Source organism: Cydia amplana, chromosome 19 (genome assembly GCF_948474715.1).
Source record: "Cydia amplana chromosome 19, ilCydAmpl1.1, whole genome shotgun sequence".
Classification (NCBI taxonomy): domain Eukaryota; kingdom Metazoa; phylum Arthropoda; class Insecta; order Lepidoptera; family Tortricidae; genus Cydia; species Cydia amplana.
Genome location: NC_086087.1, coordinates 9,825,289 through 9,842,910, shown reverse-complemented (window position 1 = coordinate 9,842,910; position 17,622 = coordinate 9,825,289). Strand labels below are relative to the sequence as shown.

At 35.4% G+C, this 17,622-nt stretch overlaps 3 protein-coding genes across 3 annotated transcripts; 2 read left to right on the top strand and 1 right to left on the bottom strand.

Annotated features, from left to right (window-relative positions):
• The first annotated feature begins 32 nt into the window (after positions 1-32).
• On the top strand, positions 33-2,506 carry LOC134657035 (ubiquitin-conjugating enzyme E2 L3). The gene is made up of 4 exons (XM_063512588.1): positions 33-255; positions 464-559; positions 767-953; positions 1,299-2,506. The coding sequence occupies exons 1-4, from the start codon at positions 229-231 to the stop codon at positions 1,451-1,453; spliced, it is 465 nt and encodes a 154-aa protein (XP_063368658.1). The 5' UTR covers positions 33-228; the 3' UTR covers positions 1,454-2,506.
• Positions 2,507-2,574: 68 nt separating this feature from the next.
• LOC134657158 (histone deacetylase 8-like) lies at positions 2,575-7,653 on the bottom strand. The gene is made up of 8 exons (XM_063512710.1): positions 7,552-7,653; positions 7,255-7,444; positions 6,708-6,849; positions 6,400-6,506; positions 5,859-6,051; positions 4,248-4,420; positions 2,848-3,048; positions 2,575-2,765 (listed from the first exon to the last, which is right to left on the bottom strand). The coding sequence occupies exons 1-8, from the start codon at positions 7,630-7,632 to the stop codon at positions 2,575-2,577; spliced, it is 1,278 nt and encodes a 425-aa protein (XP_063368780.1). The 5' UTR covers positions 7,633-7,653.
• A 343-nt stretch (positions 7,654-7,996) lies between these two features.
• On the top strand, positions 7,997-11,846 carry LOC134656719 (histone-lysine N-methyltransferase Set8). Its single transcript, XM_063512230.1, has 6 exons — positions 7,997-8,350; positions 8,713-8,812; positions 8,946-9,369; positions 10,050-10,240; positions 10,799-11,016; positions 11,659-11,846. Exons 1-5 carry the CDS (start codon positions 8,341-8,343, stop codon positions 11,004-11,006), a joined length of 933 nt encoding a protein of 310 aa, XP_063368300.1. The 5' UTR covers positions 7,997-8,340; the 3' UTR covers positions 11,007-11,016; positions 11,659-11,846.
• The last annotated feature ends 5,776 nt before the right edge of the window (positions 11,847-17,622 follow it).

The following is a 17,622-nucleotide window of genomic DNA, read 5'->3' as shown; positions in this document are numbered from 1 at the left end:
CGCCGCATGATTCATTCATGGTGTAATAAAACGCAAGTTTGTAATGGTGGAAGTGGTAGGTAGAATTTTCGTTTCGGGGCATTGACGTCGTTTTTCTAGTTATTTTATGAAACTTGAGTAGTATTGCTTAATTATGGTATTCATGCGGTTAACCAAATAAGGAGTAATATTGTTTCTGGAAAAACGCATACTCGTATAATCGCGACGTGATATTTGACAGATAGTACAATGGCTGCAACCAGGAGACTTCAAAAGGTGAGACATCGCTTTTACTCACACGGTATTGTATTGCTCAGTATTTTTCTAGAATTGTATTCATAAGCTTTCCCGTGTGTGCTTTTATTTAAATTATGTAGCACCTCGCTGTTAAAGTGATTTGATGTAAACATTATGTCGAATTGGTTAAAAACGCTTAGAAATTGAATTGGGAGTCTTACCAATGGTGCTGTTTCATTTGTTTCAGGAATTAAATGATATAAGACAATCGGGATTAAAATCGTTCAGGGACATCCAGGTAGATGAATCAAACATCCTGACATGGCAAGGATTAATTGTACCAGTAAGTACATGTACATGTATTTATATCCAATGAGAATTAGAGTGTAAAGTGGTCATTATTAAGGTGGTGAATCCAATTAAATTTAGAAACAGACTTGTAAACCATGTAATTGTCTAACATTGCTCAAGTGGGATATTATAAAAGTATAATACCAAGGAATTATTTGAATTTGGTTTAAATCAAACAAATTCTTTTGCTATTTTGTAGGATAACCCACCTTACAACAAAGGTGCTTTCCGGATTGAGATTAACTTCCCCGCTGAATACCCATTCAAGCCGCCCAAGATTAGCTTCAAGACAAAAATCTACCACCCCAACATAGATGAGAAAGGCCAGGTCTGTCTGCCAATCATCAGCGCTGAGAACTGGAAGCCAGCCACCAAGACTGATCAAGGTAGGTTAACTGTATTTCATACATTGGAATTTTCAGAGATTAGGAAAGTTAAAAAAATACCTTAACCCGTCCGATCCCACGACCCGAAAACTAATTTTGTCGGTGGCTCCCAGTATGGCTCACATTTGAGCCGTGGGAGGTTTCGAAAATCGTGGGAAATCTGGAAAATTTATTTACGGCTCATATTTGAGCCCTTGGGATACGACAGGTTAAGTTACTATGTGTAATGCTTCGGAATTCCCCAGAAATTTCAAGTCCTTCCTTCATTGTATCACCCAAAGTCTTAACATTTATCTTCATTTCATTTACTGTATTTTATACTCATATGTATAATTTTTATTTCAGTTATCCAAGCCTTAGTTGCTCTTGTCAATGATCCAGAACCAGAGCACCCACTGCGCGCAGAACTTGCCGAAGAGTTCCTCAAGGACAGAAAGAAGTTTACAAAAAATGCAGAAGAGTCTACTAAGAAACATAGCGAAAAGCGGCCTTCGGACTAAGGTTCATTGATTAGTCAGTTCTAGCATGGATTAGCAGCAGTGGGCAAGTCATATTGCTATTTACTGATTTACCTCCATTTATTTATATTATTTACTAAGTTTTCCTGTCCCCGTTATATTACCCTGAGAACTTGCATTTTGTAGTCGTTAATTATACTGTGTCATTAACTTATTTAAGTCACAAGTCATTCGTTTCAGAAGATAGCCCTTATTAAAAGTATGTTTTTATGACAATATGCAACATACCAAGTCATGTCAACTATACGCATTTCAGTCGCACTGCTGTTAGTTCAGCTACATCTTATCTCTAGCATTGAAATAGCTTTTCACTACTATGTTGCTTGTAATAACTATTGTGCACAGATTTATAAACACTAAACAATTAGTGAAGCAATGGCGGAGATGAAAGCTTAAACTTAATGCTTAGTCTTAGAGGTTTGGAATTGTATTTAATAAGTCAGGTAACTGGAAAATTAATAATTATTTCAATACTTTTATATCTGTCTCAAAATAATTATTGTGGTCAATTGACCTTGAGAGACAATAAATCTGTTTTAGTATTATTTTGGACTTCGTAAATCTTGTGCTTGATGTCTGAAGTAAAGAAATATGCTAGTGTTATGATCCCGTCAGGATTTGTATACATGTAAATATTTGCATTAGATGGAAAGATTTAAAAAATGGAAGCCAGAGAATTGAGAGAACAAAAGTTAAATGTTAGCTTAGAGCTGTTTTCTTGACAGTAATTTGCATTTTAAATGGTATTGATCAATGTTACTGAGAAGGCTTTGTTGGATTTTTATATTTGTAACCTATCTTTTGGAAAATTGGTTGATTTTGAGGAATGCAGCTACCACCTGTCCCAACTGTTGAGTAGTGTCTCTACTGCATTATGTAATATTGTTGGTCCTAAATGTTAAATGTGAATTTGATAGTGATCAGTCCTTAATATGTATTAGAATATTTTTAAGTTGATATGTTACTGAGTTACTACAACAGGTGTGCTGATCAGTTCAGTGAGAACTTTAAATATATATTTTTTTCCGAATTAAAGTTGGTTTGTTTATTGAGTTCCCATAATCTGACGGTATAGTAAAATATAAAAACACTAATCCTTATTTCTAATATTTTAATATTTCCGTAAACGCATAGACGTCGTCAGTTGTCTTTTCCTCAGCATCTAATTTTGTTTCACTCGTTTTTTCGATTATTCTCCGATTTTGCTTGACTACTAAGCCGTTTTCCGAGAGTTTGTCATGTGATGCTTCCTTTGAGACACACTTTTCTTTTTGTAAATGTGCGTTTAAATTACCTGAAAATATAATACAAAGATAAACAATCAGCTTAAAACAAATAAAAGACCGATAAAATAAACAAGATTAATATGGACGTACTCTGTATCCTCGCAACACATTCGTCCAAGTAAGTAGTTTTATTGGCGTCTCTAGATAGCGTTGGTTGTATGGCCAGGGTGTAGTCAGGCCCGTATTGCGGCCAGTACGTATGTTCCGGAATATTCTCGTCAAGTGATACTCCAGTCACTAAGGCCGTGAGACTCGTCCACAAGCGAGCGGCGTTAGCGTGATTGTAGCCACCTGCCAAACACATATAAGTACTCCCATTATAATTCCAAAAACACATATGTACAAATACAAATTGTATGGTACAAAATATTGCAAGCGTACAGGGCAGAGTCATTTTTCAACATGGTGGTATGAAAAATATACAGAAAACACATTCACGTTTTCAACAAACGTCTGACTCTAATAAGAATGTCATCTTTCGGTCTGTTCTAAGCTTTTTAACTAACAATCGTTTAAACTTTGTAATGGTATGTTGTGAAAAAAAATTAAAACAATTATTCTGTGTTTGTACGCGTTATCGGTTAGTCTGATAGCCTGTGTGAATCATAATGAAGAGTAGGTACCTATTGCCTGCGAGTCAAACACCGAAGTCTAGATAAGTGGAATACCTATATCAATATAGTGACGGCGTTTATATATTATTATTATTAAAGCTTTATTTATTCCATACATTTTTAACAGTTTTATGTATTATATTATTTGACATGAATGATAGTTTTATATGGACCCCGTTTGGGTAAAAGCCTCCTCCAACCCATGCCATTTTACTCGGTCTTTGGCTGACTCGGCGTTTATAGGTGATGTAAATTATTCTTAACTAACGGCGTCATAGGAGACATTTTTTTGTTTTTCTGGGTTTTATGACCTTAACATGAAGACTAAAATGCAGCGAAGATTCATGGTATAAGGTATGTCTAACATACATATTTTCTATAGCTGATGTAGATGGCAAAATACAGTCAATCTGGTAACTTTATAAATAAATACATATTATGGGACAATCATACACAAATCGACCTAGTCCCACGGTAAGCTCATAAGGCTTGTGTTGTGGGTACTAGACGACGATATATATAATATATAGATACATATAAGTACTTAAATACATAGAAAACATCCATAACTAAGGAACAAATATTTGTGATGAACACACAAATAAATGCCCTTACCGGGATTCGAACCCGGGACCTCCAGCTTCGTAGGCAGGGTCACTACCGACTAGGCTACGGAGGCCGTATAGTTTATAACATAGTGCAGTACAGCGCCATCTATCTCCACTACAATCAATAACCATCGGTTTACCTCCACCAAGCAATTTGGTCGGCCTTCCGGTAATTTATACCTAGGTACCTAATACCCGCGCGCGGTGGCAGTGGCACACGACTTCATGGCCTCTGCCTTGATGACAATTATACCTTAAGCATAATTACCTCCACCAAGTAGCATGGTAGGCCTCCCGGCTTCTAAGACAGTGTTCACGCATTTACAGTACCCGCGCGCGGTGACGCACGCGCCGCCGTGTGGATCCAGCGCTAGCGCGTCTGCGCCGCATTGCACCACTATAGCGTCCGGAAGGAAAATGTCGAGTATTGATGCAAATACCCTGCAATGTAGAACACATATTGAATTCATGTTCCAAATCAACACAGTCCTAATTTATCTAATTTTAAAGGACCGGTACGATAACACGCATGTGTTATGTTATAGATTACTTCCCAATCATTATAGAAAATGTTATTAAAGGAAAATATTCTCCTTGAAAAGCATCTTCTGTAATACATACTTATGCAAAGAAATGGTGAAGTCTCCAATCCGCATTGGTATTGTGTTGGGACTAAAGCCTAAAACACTCTAGATCGTACTAGAGTCATATACAAAGCAGTACGTACGTATTATAGGCTAGTAGGCTAAGTACTGCTGTTTTAAGATAAAAAAAAGCATTTCCTAGATCTATACTTCGTTTTTTTTAGGATTAGAAATTTGGTAAACAATCTTGACGTGTCTTTTAATTGAAAAACACATTTTAAAAATAAGTTACGGTAAATATGTAACAAATATGAATCTAATACGATCTTTTGTAGTCTTCTGCTTTCATAAGTAATAGTTATTGATTAAAAAAAAGTGTTTTTCAATTAAAAGACACATCAAGATTGTTTACGAAATTTCTAATCCAAAAAAAAAACGAAGTATAGAGTATCTAATCTATAAGACAGAAGTAATGCCTTCAAATATTCAATACTGGATATATAATTGAAAGTTACAATTCAAATAGTAGTTTATGCAACAGTGATATAATAAGGGTTCTTAAAATTCAAGGGTCGAAGTTACAAAACGAGACGTAGTCGAGTTTTGTAAAAAAAGACCCGAGAATTTTAAGAACCAATTATGAGCTGTTGCATACATTACTTTTTCTATGACAGCTGCAGCAAAAAAAAAAAAAAAAAAGTTATTATTAAAAAAAAAGAGTTATTATTAAAAAAAAAGAGTTATTATTTAAAAAAAAATTGAGTTATTATTTAAAAAAAAAAAGAGTTATTATTGTAAATGAAAACATACCTCTTTCAATCAAGATGATCGGAACTTGTATCTTTAAAAAAAATTAAGCAGTTGTATTATACTCATAAGATGACTGCTAGCAGTCATCTTATGAGCCTATAGACAAAGCATTCAAATGACATTGCTTTAGATATCACTGTCAGTCATTTAATTGACACATTTAAGTGCTGGAGTAGAAAAACTAAGTTAGAGTAGTGTCTGCTTAACTCAGGTACCTATTAGTTTCTTAAAAAAAGGTACCAACACTGTACATTGTAATACTAATACTTAAACTGGATTTAACCATTTTTTTTTTAATAAAATACTTAAAAAGTTTCAGTGGATAGTTTCTTACGTTGGAGATGGCGGGACGAGCTTGACTCCTTTGACTTTTGACGGAGACTGGTGGAAGTCTTCCGAGGATAGGGTTACATGGAAGAATAAGAGGGAGGCCTTTGCCCAGCAGTGGGACAATATGGGCTCATAATAAAATATAAAATACTTACTTTCCAAACACATATTCTAAAGTGTCATCAGAATAGAAGGCGTGTAGAGGCACATTGCAAGCGTACCCCTTGCCTGCCAGGTTCCCAATGTCATCAATATCTCCTGTCCCCGGGTAGAACCCAGGCTCAAACTTGTGGATGGACAGTGTGAACACCGACTTGCTTAGGTTGTACGCGTCTTGGACACCATTACCTGTTAAAAAAAGTAAGCTAGCTTTTGGTGGTATTGTTTAAGTTTAATTACGATTGATAATATATATCAGACAGTAAGTAAAGGACATGTAAGCGTAATGGGTACAGTCATCTAGGCCATAATATTTATTTTACAGGCATATTGACTCTAATACAAACTGACAATGATAGGGCCAGTATATTGTATGTGCAGTATACAATATACATACTACGAGTATGTATACATGACAGTGGTGGCTACCTAGCTAAATGAAGCATTATCTCTAGTAATTATAGCTAGCTACTTAGCTTTTGCTACATGAATTACATGTATATATAGTGCATAGAATTTACCTTCAATAATATTTACCATGATGTACATCTAAGTCTATGTACAGGACTTTAGGGAACTTTTCTCTGAGATATTCTATACCAAGTACTATGTCATTCACATAGCAGAACCCTTCAGCGCCATGTCTAGAAATTTATAAATTACTAATTTAATAACTAAAGAGATTGATAGAATTATGGTAATTTAACCTAGCCATCTGCAGGAATTTGGGAAATCTGGATTTAGCCCAGTTAATTGGTGTCAAAACAGGGATGAAAAATGATGAAAAACAAGTGTGTAGATATTTTTGGGCTCTTAATTATGTGTAAGTTTTCTGTTGACTGTACCTATTGGCATGATGCCATCCTCCACACCAGTTGAAGACAGTTTTTGTTAAACCTAAAGTGAGGCAACGGGCCGCTGTGATGGTTCCTCCAGCCAGGATTGACACCAATTCAGTCATTTTTGACACTGGTGGACAGTCATATCCTGTAGAGACAAAAGGTGGTTTAATTAGCAAGCTTATTTATAACATTAACTAAATACCTACCTAACCAAATGTTTCAGAGAAATTATCCGTACACTGCGGGAAGAAGTTGATAACTCGCGGGAAAACATGGAAGAAATTTGAACCTTATGCAATTTAATTTTAAGTTCAAATTTCTTCACTAACTTCTTCCCGCCGAGTACCGATATTGACCATGGAAAACTACCATTTAAAAATTAGTCTGTAAAAGTTCAACCATAATTTATTCATTACATTATGACCTCTTATCCTCTTAATAATACTTTGGGCTAACGCGAGTTACATTAATGAAATATACACATAACAATGCATTTAGTTAATTATGGTAATTACTGTAATTATCATTAAAATTCAAAAATGTTATTTACCAATGCCTAACTCTTCATCCTCATTAGTCGTCATGTATTCGTCATCTATTTCTGTGAAGGTCTTTAAATGGTTTAAATATAAATCGGAATGAAATCTCTTTAAGTCTCCATCAACGGCTGGTTTTGATCGGACCACTTTAAGTTGCTGTAGTAGGCCATATGCTGTAATCAAGCTGTGTACCATAGAAGCCTGAAAAGTAAAAATATAAGTTGTGCTTACAAAAATTGTAATAGAATCTACTAAATCTAAGATAAGCACGAGATTTTAGGTAAGCACGTAGTATAAAAACAACATACACGACCGGGTACAGCTGGAAGGCGATCACATTCTTGGATTAAATTTTCGTCCCATATGTAGCAAACGTTTTTAGAATTCATGTTTGTTTCAATATCACACAAAAATTTGTCGTTTAATATATCATTTGTCAAATGACAATTCGAAATTAAATTATTAAATAAAAATACCAAACACAAACACATGACAATGAAAAGGCGGGAGCAAATTTTTTTTACAATTACTGCTAATGTTACCAGTGATATAAATTATTTAAATATGGATATGTACGGCCTGCCTGTGCTTTATTCTAAAACGCTTGAACAATATTGGAGTGTATGATAAAGAACAGCTACCTTTATTTGGTTCGTCGTTACGAGCTTTTACATATTGTCTATGGTGAATACAATTTCATTTGATTTCATTGGTTAAAATTTCATTTCGATAGCCAATGAAAGAAAAAGTAGGAATAGTACAACGAAAACAAGCAAGCGTCCATTTTCTTTCTCCTGTAGCTTCTGTATCTTGAGTCAGTTTTTAAAAGAAATCTAATTATAATTTATAAATGGCGAAGACATAAAGCCATCCTAGAGTTTGAAGAAGTACATGGTAGGTAACAATATCTGCATGTTCCGCTCGTGACAAGAATCAGATGATGATTGATCATATGAAGATTTCCCGCGATCCTATCATGACAAGGTCTATTACCAAACATTCGTAACACGACGCTGCCTCAGCATTGCGTCTGATAAGACCAGTTCTCTGACGGTCTTTTCTGGTCTTTTTGTTGTGTTTGTTAATCTTTGAAGGACATGGTTCGAGGTTAGTATAATTTTACATAACTAAGGTCCAGGTTATTTTGTAGTCTAGCTTTGTTCACAGTATGCACTTATCAAAATAAAACATGATCAGCATCATGACACCATGAGAACCTTGAGGTTAATTTCACTGCTTTTTTCTGTTTCTCCTTGACATAAAATTAATATTATACGCAATATATAAATGAAACTTTATTTAACCTTTTTTTATTCTATATTATTCTCTTACCCTCTTCTTAAAAATTATATAACTTTAGTTTTAATATTATAACCTTAAAAAAAATCTATGAAATTATTTATCAACTGATGAAACCATATCTTTCTTCTGGATGGTTCTGGATAAAGCCCTCTCAAATTGTGTTCCAGCCAATACTTTGGCCACCCAGGAGGGTGCAAAGACCCCTCATCGCATTGAGTTATGTGAGCACCAGCCTGTCAGACCTACCCGCACCTATAGAAAGCGCAGGTAACTGGGGCTTTATTCATATTTATTTAATAATGTCAATTTATTATAACACTATTATACTATGCTAATTATTCTAGCCAGCTATGAGATTCTTACATTTTTAAATTATTATAATTCTCATCCTATATTACAGGATTATAGCTGCCATACCCACTAAGACTGAGAATGGAGAAGTGAAATCTGAACCAAAAATAAAGAAAATTGATGTTAAATCCAAACCACTGAATAATTGTAACGGGTGCACAAACATGACCAACGGACTCGGTGTGCGTTCCCGAGCAGCTCGGGCCGCCGCCCGCGCCGCAGAGAGCCACAAACTAACTGAATATTTTAAGGAGGAACTGAAGAGTCCTAAGGTGGAACGTCCGCCAACACCCAAAGATATAGAAAAGACTGTCAAAGTAGAACCTAAAATCACAAATGGAAATTCAAACCATAAGCTTACGGAGTATTTCCCTGTGAGACGTAGTGTACGGAAGACTTCAAAATGTATGATGGCAGAGAAGATGAGAGATTTGGAACGAGCTGTGAGAGAACAGAGAGAAGACGGGCTAGCGGTGAGTTTCGGTTTTTTGATATATTTAAGTGAATTGCGAGATACTACAATATCTGGATAATCTACATTAATATAAATTACGATAAATTTATGCATTTCTTTTAATATTTTTTTAAGAATGAAAAGTTAAACTTGTATTACAAAGCACAACATCTGTAAATTTTTATTATTAGTATCCGTTTTATTCCGTTAACATATCACAGGAAATTATATTAAGTTATAGTGTTGCTCTAAATGAGCAATTGAGCACTTATCAGTGAATTAATTACTGCAACTGTAACACTGACCTATTTTATAAAGCTACTTTACTAAATCTATCTTGACCAACAGACAATAAATATTTTATTGTTACAATGAATTACAGTACAAAAATTTACATTATCGGAGCGGTTTCGCACTACGTCCGATCCGAATCCGATCCGAACCCATGAAAATATGGTCTGAAGTAGCCGTAGAACTATTTCTATGGTAATTTACGCATAGAAATAGTTCTACGGCTACTTCGGACCATATTTTCACGGATTCGGATTGGACGTAGTGTGAAACCGCTCTCAGACTTTTATGTTTATCATCTCATCCCATAAAAAATGCAATCCATTATTACTGTACTACCACAAATTACACATTTATTATCTATCAGTCTTTTGACTTATGTAGTAAAATTTGAAATATTTGCCACAGGTGGCATATTTCGAAGGCAAAGGGCGCGGCATAATCGCGACGCGTCCGTTTTGCCGCGGCAGCTTCGTGGTGGAGTACTCGGGGGAGCTGGTGGGCGTGCAGGAGGCCCGCGAGCGCGAGCACATGTACGCGCAGGACCCGGAGGCCGGCTGCTATATGTACTACTTCAGGCTGCAGGACCAACAGTATTGGTGAGTTTAAGCTGCCATGGCTGGTACCCTACAAAAACGCATGATCACTGGGAGGGTAGAAGAAAAGAGGAACACAGGATATGCTCACAGTAGACAGATATGTTAAAAAGTTATCAGGAATTTACTACAGGTGATACAATACAATATTTTCAGGTTTTGGCAATACTCTTCTAGAGTATTCTAGAGAGCAAGATACAATTAACAATTTCTATTTATTAATTTTAGGCCCATAAAGATTCGCCAATACAATGGTTAGAAAGAAGGAGACCTAAATATATCATGGTGTAAGTAATTGTAGTTGTGATTTAGATACTGAGGTAATATTTAGAAGATATATTACTGTTAAAGTTTAGGTTAAATTATGGAGGATCTATCTCGTATAGGAATAAACTTATATAAACACTGTGGGAGTCTTTAAACATGTGGGTTGATTGATTCAACTTGACAAGACCATATTAAATTTAAAAAAAAAATTATAAACAGTCTGCCTTTAATCATGTTTTTTTTACTTGGTGATAAACAGAAAAACAGATTGATTAATCAAGTTGACCATTCCAGTATCGACGCCACAGCAGAATCCGGCCGGCTGGGCCGCCTCGTGAACCACTCCCGCACGGGCAACCTGCACACGAAGGCGCTGTGGGTGGACCGGCCGCGGCTCGTGCTGCTGGCCGCGCAGGACATCGCGCCCGGCGAGGAGCTCACCTACGACTACGGCGACCGCTCCAAGGAGTCGCTGCAGCACCACCCCTGGCTCGCGCTCTGACGTGTGACCGGTGAGTCTGACAGTACATACATCTAGGTACAAGTTGATGGTGTTGATACCTAATCGTCCTATATTGTCGGCTAAAATGCAAACGACTTAACTCCATTTGAAGAAGATTTGAAAGAAAGATTTTAGCCCACAATACCCAAAATGGCACACCTCTTTAACTTCATAGTTTCCAAAAAAAAATGTACATTTCATTCATGTCTTCAAAATATTGACTTCTTGGGCTCATTTTACTCAGAATCATTTGTACATTCACGCCTCATACATGAAAAAATGTGTCCCAAGATTTCCTTTCCAGATCGTCACATTTTTGTATGAATATTTTTTTAAATTGTATGAACGTGACGCACTGGAGAAATATTTTTTCATACAAAATTTCGGGACACATTTTTTCATGCATGAGGCGTGAATGTACAAATGATTCTGAATAAAATGAGCCCAAGAAGTCAATATTTTGAAGACATGAATGAAATGTAATTCTTTTTTGGAAAACGCTCTACTACTCTTCTGAAAAAAAGGAACCGTCTTAGGAAAACCAATATCTTAAATACTTAAGACATATAACATTTCAAAATATCTAATAAATAATGATACAGTTATTAAAGTAATTATTTATTTATTTACACAGTATACTCTATTATTACAGGTATGTTTCCAGAAATCTCCGGTGGACTACTGAACGTTATTTATTGATTTAGCTTAATTGTGAAGTTTTCTGTTATGACGCTTTGTTTGAAGTTGGACATAATATTCAATGTTGTTAAGTATTAAGACGAGTGGCCTAACTACCTGAATTGACGAGTTTAGAATCTATGCTGGAATTGCTGGATGTCTTTGCCAAATGATGGTGTTTAATGGCTACATCCATGTGTCATAAACTGATATTTTTCGAACTGACATAACAGCATGGAGGTTTATAACTCATAATGAGTTTTACAAAGAGCGGTCTATGAAAAAAATAATTAAGCACGATTTTAAAGAAGCAAGCAAGCATTTGGTTTACTAGAAAAATAAGTTGCATAAATAGTATCCATTCTTAATCATAAATCAACATTTACACCAAATATGAAAATTTCTTCAGTAACGAATACTTATTTGGCACTCTAGATAAAAACTTGGATATTTTCTCGTCTTTTTTAGGGGCATTCCACGAGAATGTCGCTTACGTAACGCTTTCGCCTTGTATGGCACTTATGGCAGCTACCTTAATCAAATCCCTAAAGTTCTAGATTATACTGCCAATTTCTTAGCCAAGTCGTGAAATATTAACTGACCCAATATAGCTTACTCAGCATTTTCAGAAGTATTAGAATAATGTCGTTACGTAAGCGACATTCTCGTGGAATGCCCCTTTAGCAAAAGGTGATTGAAGCAACTCATATTTCTAGTAAACTACAGCGTTCTAATAAAATGCGAGTACAAATAAATATTGCGTTTTAAGTGAAATCTTACGACCGATGTCCAAAGGAATAATGATGACTTTGAAACATGGAAAGACGTTGTCTTATGGTGCCTTGAGAGGCCTGAAGACTGGGCCCTTTACTGAAAAAGATGGTCCTTGAAATACCACATGTTTTGATGCAAGAAATTACCGTATAACATGCCTGAGTTGATTGCATTAATTAATAGTAGTGTGGCGAAGTGGACAGTTTGAGATACCCATTATTTTAGTCGCAAAACGCTACGCGTCTGTGTATTCGCCTAAATCTGAGACTTAATTACTGTGTTACGTAAATTTAACTTGATCATCTATTTTGTGGCATAAGTAAAGTTTCTGTTTCTGTTTTTCGGTATAAAGGCGGAGAGCTATAATTTCGTTTTTGACTGTCACCTTGTATTTCTAAATTACGGACACGCAACTAACTCGAATAGTGTTGTATTTATGTTTAGTTTTAAGTTATTATTAATTTGAACATTGGAAAGACGAATGGTTGTAAATTTTGCTCAGTGTATGACATTCATTTACGAACACATCATCAAAATATAATAATGGAAATGCTCTATCTTCATACATTTACAAGAAATAGTTAATTTGCCCACCGAACACATTACGTTAATCGCAGTTACTGATTGAAGCCACGTTAATTCATTATTCAAATTATTAAAATCCAGGGTGATTCAGCTATCCTAGAAAATCAAAAGTAAATCCTAAAGTTAAAACTTCAAGATCGATTTTTCGCTGGCAAATTTAATTTTTTGAGAGTTGAGACGTAGAAGCATTTTTAGAGCTATTAAGAGTGACAATGCGACATTCTACACATAAAGGCTTGTTCCTAGTAGTCTGATATCAAGTCCATTAACCTTTTTGACGCCAATTACCGATATATACGCACCGCAGGTCCAACGCCAAAGACGTATTAAGCGGTCATAGACCACAGAGCAACATAGACCTAGGTGCATATGCATAAAGTTCAATTTCAGTTTTGACACTTCGGTGACGTGGCGTCCGAGAGACAGCTTTTGTGTTTGACACGGCGTCGAAAAGGTTAAAGAGTGACTTTCTGGACCACCACTTTCTACTTAAATATCATTTTTGGCGCGCCCTGGATATAGATCTCTCTGCATTTTCTTTATTATAATATCATAGAAATAGTCCATTTGCGAGACTTGTAGTGATCATAAGCGTAAGTGTGATAGAGACTTGTGTCCCGATTAGAGAAAGTAAGAGATGAAATTTGAAAGAAAATGAGAATATAAATAAAAGAAATGACCTCGAGCGTCAGCGATTTACCAAGACTGAATTGAACGTTTAAAAAGTAATTTCTAAACGATTTTTTTACTTGAAAATCGTTGACTCTCGCAATTTGATACACGACAGTTAGAGAAATTTTAATGGTAAGAAAATTTTTATATGTCACTTAGTGTAATTATTTGTAAGCTAGAACTGGTGGGTAGCCCTAATCACCAAACGTTTAGATATTTATGACGTCCTTGTATAGCCTAGTTTACCAGTAATTTAAGGTAAATCATCATAGCGCTTTATTTCTCACGCATCCATTAAAAATTTCATGTTGCAATGACATTCACAAGATATCACTGCCAGACTTTAAATAGGAAAGTCTTGATTGGTACATACTTTGTTTGTAAGAATCTTATTTATTAATTCTTTCGTGTGACGAACTTCATAAGGCACCATAAGTCATTGATCCCATTCGCCAGATGTGCAATACCTTTTGTGATTTCCTAAGTTGAGTATAAGATAATACACTGTAGAACCTGTCAATGTATTAAGTTTGAATACCATTTGTTTTAGACTCAAGGTTGCCAGTTGTATTGTAAGCGTTTCAAATACATATGTCCACAATGGAGTGTCAATGACCTTTGAGTCTACACGGAGCTTTAACTACTGCTCGACCTTCGGATTATGAATAGTATTGCTACTGCCTATCGTGCACTTGATTTCTAACATTTTGATGGTATAGGCTAATGTTGCTGGGACCTTGGACTGAATATAAACACTTTGTTGTTAAAATGTACAGTCGGCGGCAAAAATGGCTAAGTGAGTGGAGTTTTCAAAGTTAAATTAATTCACCTTCATTGTTAGAAAACAAGAGCTTGGTAATGTTATTGTCAACTCTCCCGTTTGGATAGTTACTTCTGCTGCTGATTATACTTAAAGACGAGTAAAAAAATAACATCATTTTCACACACGCGTTTTGAGATATTTAATCTAAATTTTTCTACTCGTCGACTGCAATGCTTGAATTTGGACTTCGTATACCAAAGTGAAATCGCATATTTTTTTCACTATGGGACCCCAACTCAGCTATAAAATTTATTTCGATACAGTTTAGTCAACTATAATATTCATTTCGATACCGTTTAGTCAACTATAATAAAAATGACCAATCGAAAGCGCGGAGCAAGTACCAGGGCCTCATGAGTTACGAGAAGGTGTCGTTGACCAACCGGCCGGGGGCGCGGGGTCGGGTCGCGTACGAGTATGAAGGTATCGCGGCTGCTCGCGCATCTTAGCTGTATACTTTTGGTCTTTTTACCTACATATATGATTCTTCTACTAGTTCCAAGTATTTTTTTTTTGTTGACTCGTAGAAAAAGTATTGTATACAATAGTGATATAATCAAGCTTCTCAATCTCGTACCTTTACTTAGGCAACTCAGCAAGCTTCGTTGCCTAAACACGGTACTCGACTGAAAAGCTCTCCATTATATCACGATTGTATAAAATACTATTCTAATAAATAATTTTACAGAGCAAGGTCATCAAGCTATGCAAAATATACCATATACCTATTTGACTAAAACATCGCATAAGTGACGTGACGTCTAACTTAAAGAAATAAGTTTAATTTAAATTCTTATACCAGTTCAGCAACATCACATCGCTATAATAGTATTGCTTTTGTAGTTCCTACTCCTGTATACTTAATATTAACGCCTTGTGCGATCCTCACCCTAGTTAATTGACATACTTCTAAAGCCTTATGATATCTAATAAAGGGAAAGTCTAGTGAGACTGGACATGAATTATTAGAACCGATGTATGGTAGTTGTTTTGGGGATATTGAAACAAACATTGGTATATTACTGAAGCTCGTTATAAAATGAAAAAAAAAACAACGGGTTGCACTCAGGGAGTGCCAGCAGAAGTGAAAACTCAATGACTAGTGCAAAATGCACTATGTATAATTGAGGTTAACGCGTTAGCGTTAATTACTTGAAACCCCTAAGCACATCACTGTTAATACTCGAGTTATATTAATACCAGTTAGAGCGAAACTCACTAGATGGCTTTTAAATCAATAAAGAAAAACTCAATGACGTTACATGTAACGTTTTTCATGTAATGTCATTGAGTTTTTCTTTATTGATTGAAATGCCCTCTAAATGAGTGGCCATCTAAATCTTACGGTCACGTGATCGTCTTACGCTGTCTCGAGTTTAACATTTTTTCCCCACAAAAAATGCACAGCGCCGCTAAATAAGTTTTCACTTCAAAAATATTTTTAGCTTTGTCGATACAATGATTGTTTCAATATGTTTGAAGGTGCTACCAACCAAATGGTGTTTTTAAATGTCGCCGCATAATTTTACATCTTAATAACTCTAGGTTAATTATATTAAATATTCCGTTCAAATTCAAATATGTAATGCATTTCGTTATAAGTATAACCCGTAAGTAATAGTGGGGTAGCACTGAATACTGTTAACCGCGGTTTGGTTTGAGTTAGTATGATTTTTTAGATGTTGTGAGCTATTTTTCTAGAATTATGTCTCGAATACACGAGCTAAGCCGCTTGACTAAACTACTAATGCCAAGTTTTATAGGCAACCGATTGTATGGTAGATTTAGTCGCATTCACGTGGCTTTCTTATGTAATTGTATCTTACACCTATCTGGGAGAACATTAACTAGCTTTAAGTACTTTTATATCCAATTATAACCGTGATATATCAATTAAATTTTTTTTACATGTCTAAAATTAAAATCAAATTCATAACAAAAATAAAGTGTAAAATCATCTAGTTAAGCTTAATGCTGAAACTGAATTGTCTAGAGTTAGGGCTGATATAGAGCGCGCGCGATCTCTCATGCGATTTTAGTTACATTGCCGACTGTTGGTTACGTCCAATTAAACTAACCGATCAAAACCCGCAATGTAATGAAAGTCGCATGCGAGTTCTCGCATAGTCTAAATGAGCCCTTAGATTTTGTCGTTTGTACTGTTTTTTTTTTATAAATTCAGTCTTACGGTCGGGGTTTAAGCTAAGGTAAAATTTTGTTTGATGTTCACTGCTATCCTGAAGCAAGGTAAAACACCCCTCGCTTATTATTGTTATATGATTTAAAAATAAAATAAAAAACGTTCAAATATGTAGTTACTAGAATAATAGACATTACTCATATTCTGCAATAAAACATGAAATTGTTGGAGGATGGCAAACTTTCGAATTTTATACCTATTTAGTTTTGTGTATACTTTACAATACTACAAGCTATCACATTACTAAGTAACCACCTAATTTACGAAGTTCGTTCGCCGAATTACCTAATTAGTAATCATGTTAAAACGGAGTATTTTTATATAATGAATAGATTTTTAGACCACCTCGAGCAAAGATCACCCAAGACAAAATTATAGCCAAAAGCATGGTCTAATAAAACATGGTCTTCTCTTCCCAGAGTGTCACTTGCCTACGTCACAATAACATTGCCACTTTATTTCAACATAACATGTTACATGGGTACATTATATCTATGGTAATAAGTTAAAATATTTCTTTATAATTTTCATTTATATGTATTTTATCTTAAATTTTACAATAACACGTCATGTTTAATTATTCGTTAGCAATATCTTCCGATTCACGAAAGAAATTTTAGACGTTCGGGTAATTCTGTTTACACTACTGGCAACACAGGATAGCGCTGTCATATTTGACAATCCGCCATTTTGTCCCTGACCGTCATCCTTGTCGAACGCGTGTTAATTGTTATTTCTTTCTCGCTCAGTGTCAGCAGTCGCAGTGTTTTCCAAACTTTTCACGTCGTAAGCTTGGTAATTAATGTTTTGTTACGAAAATGGTTGGCTGCTCTATTCGGAACTGTAAGAGTAGGAGTGAAAAGTGCAGTATAGATTTGTTTTAT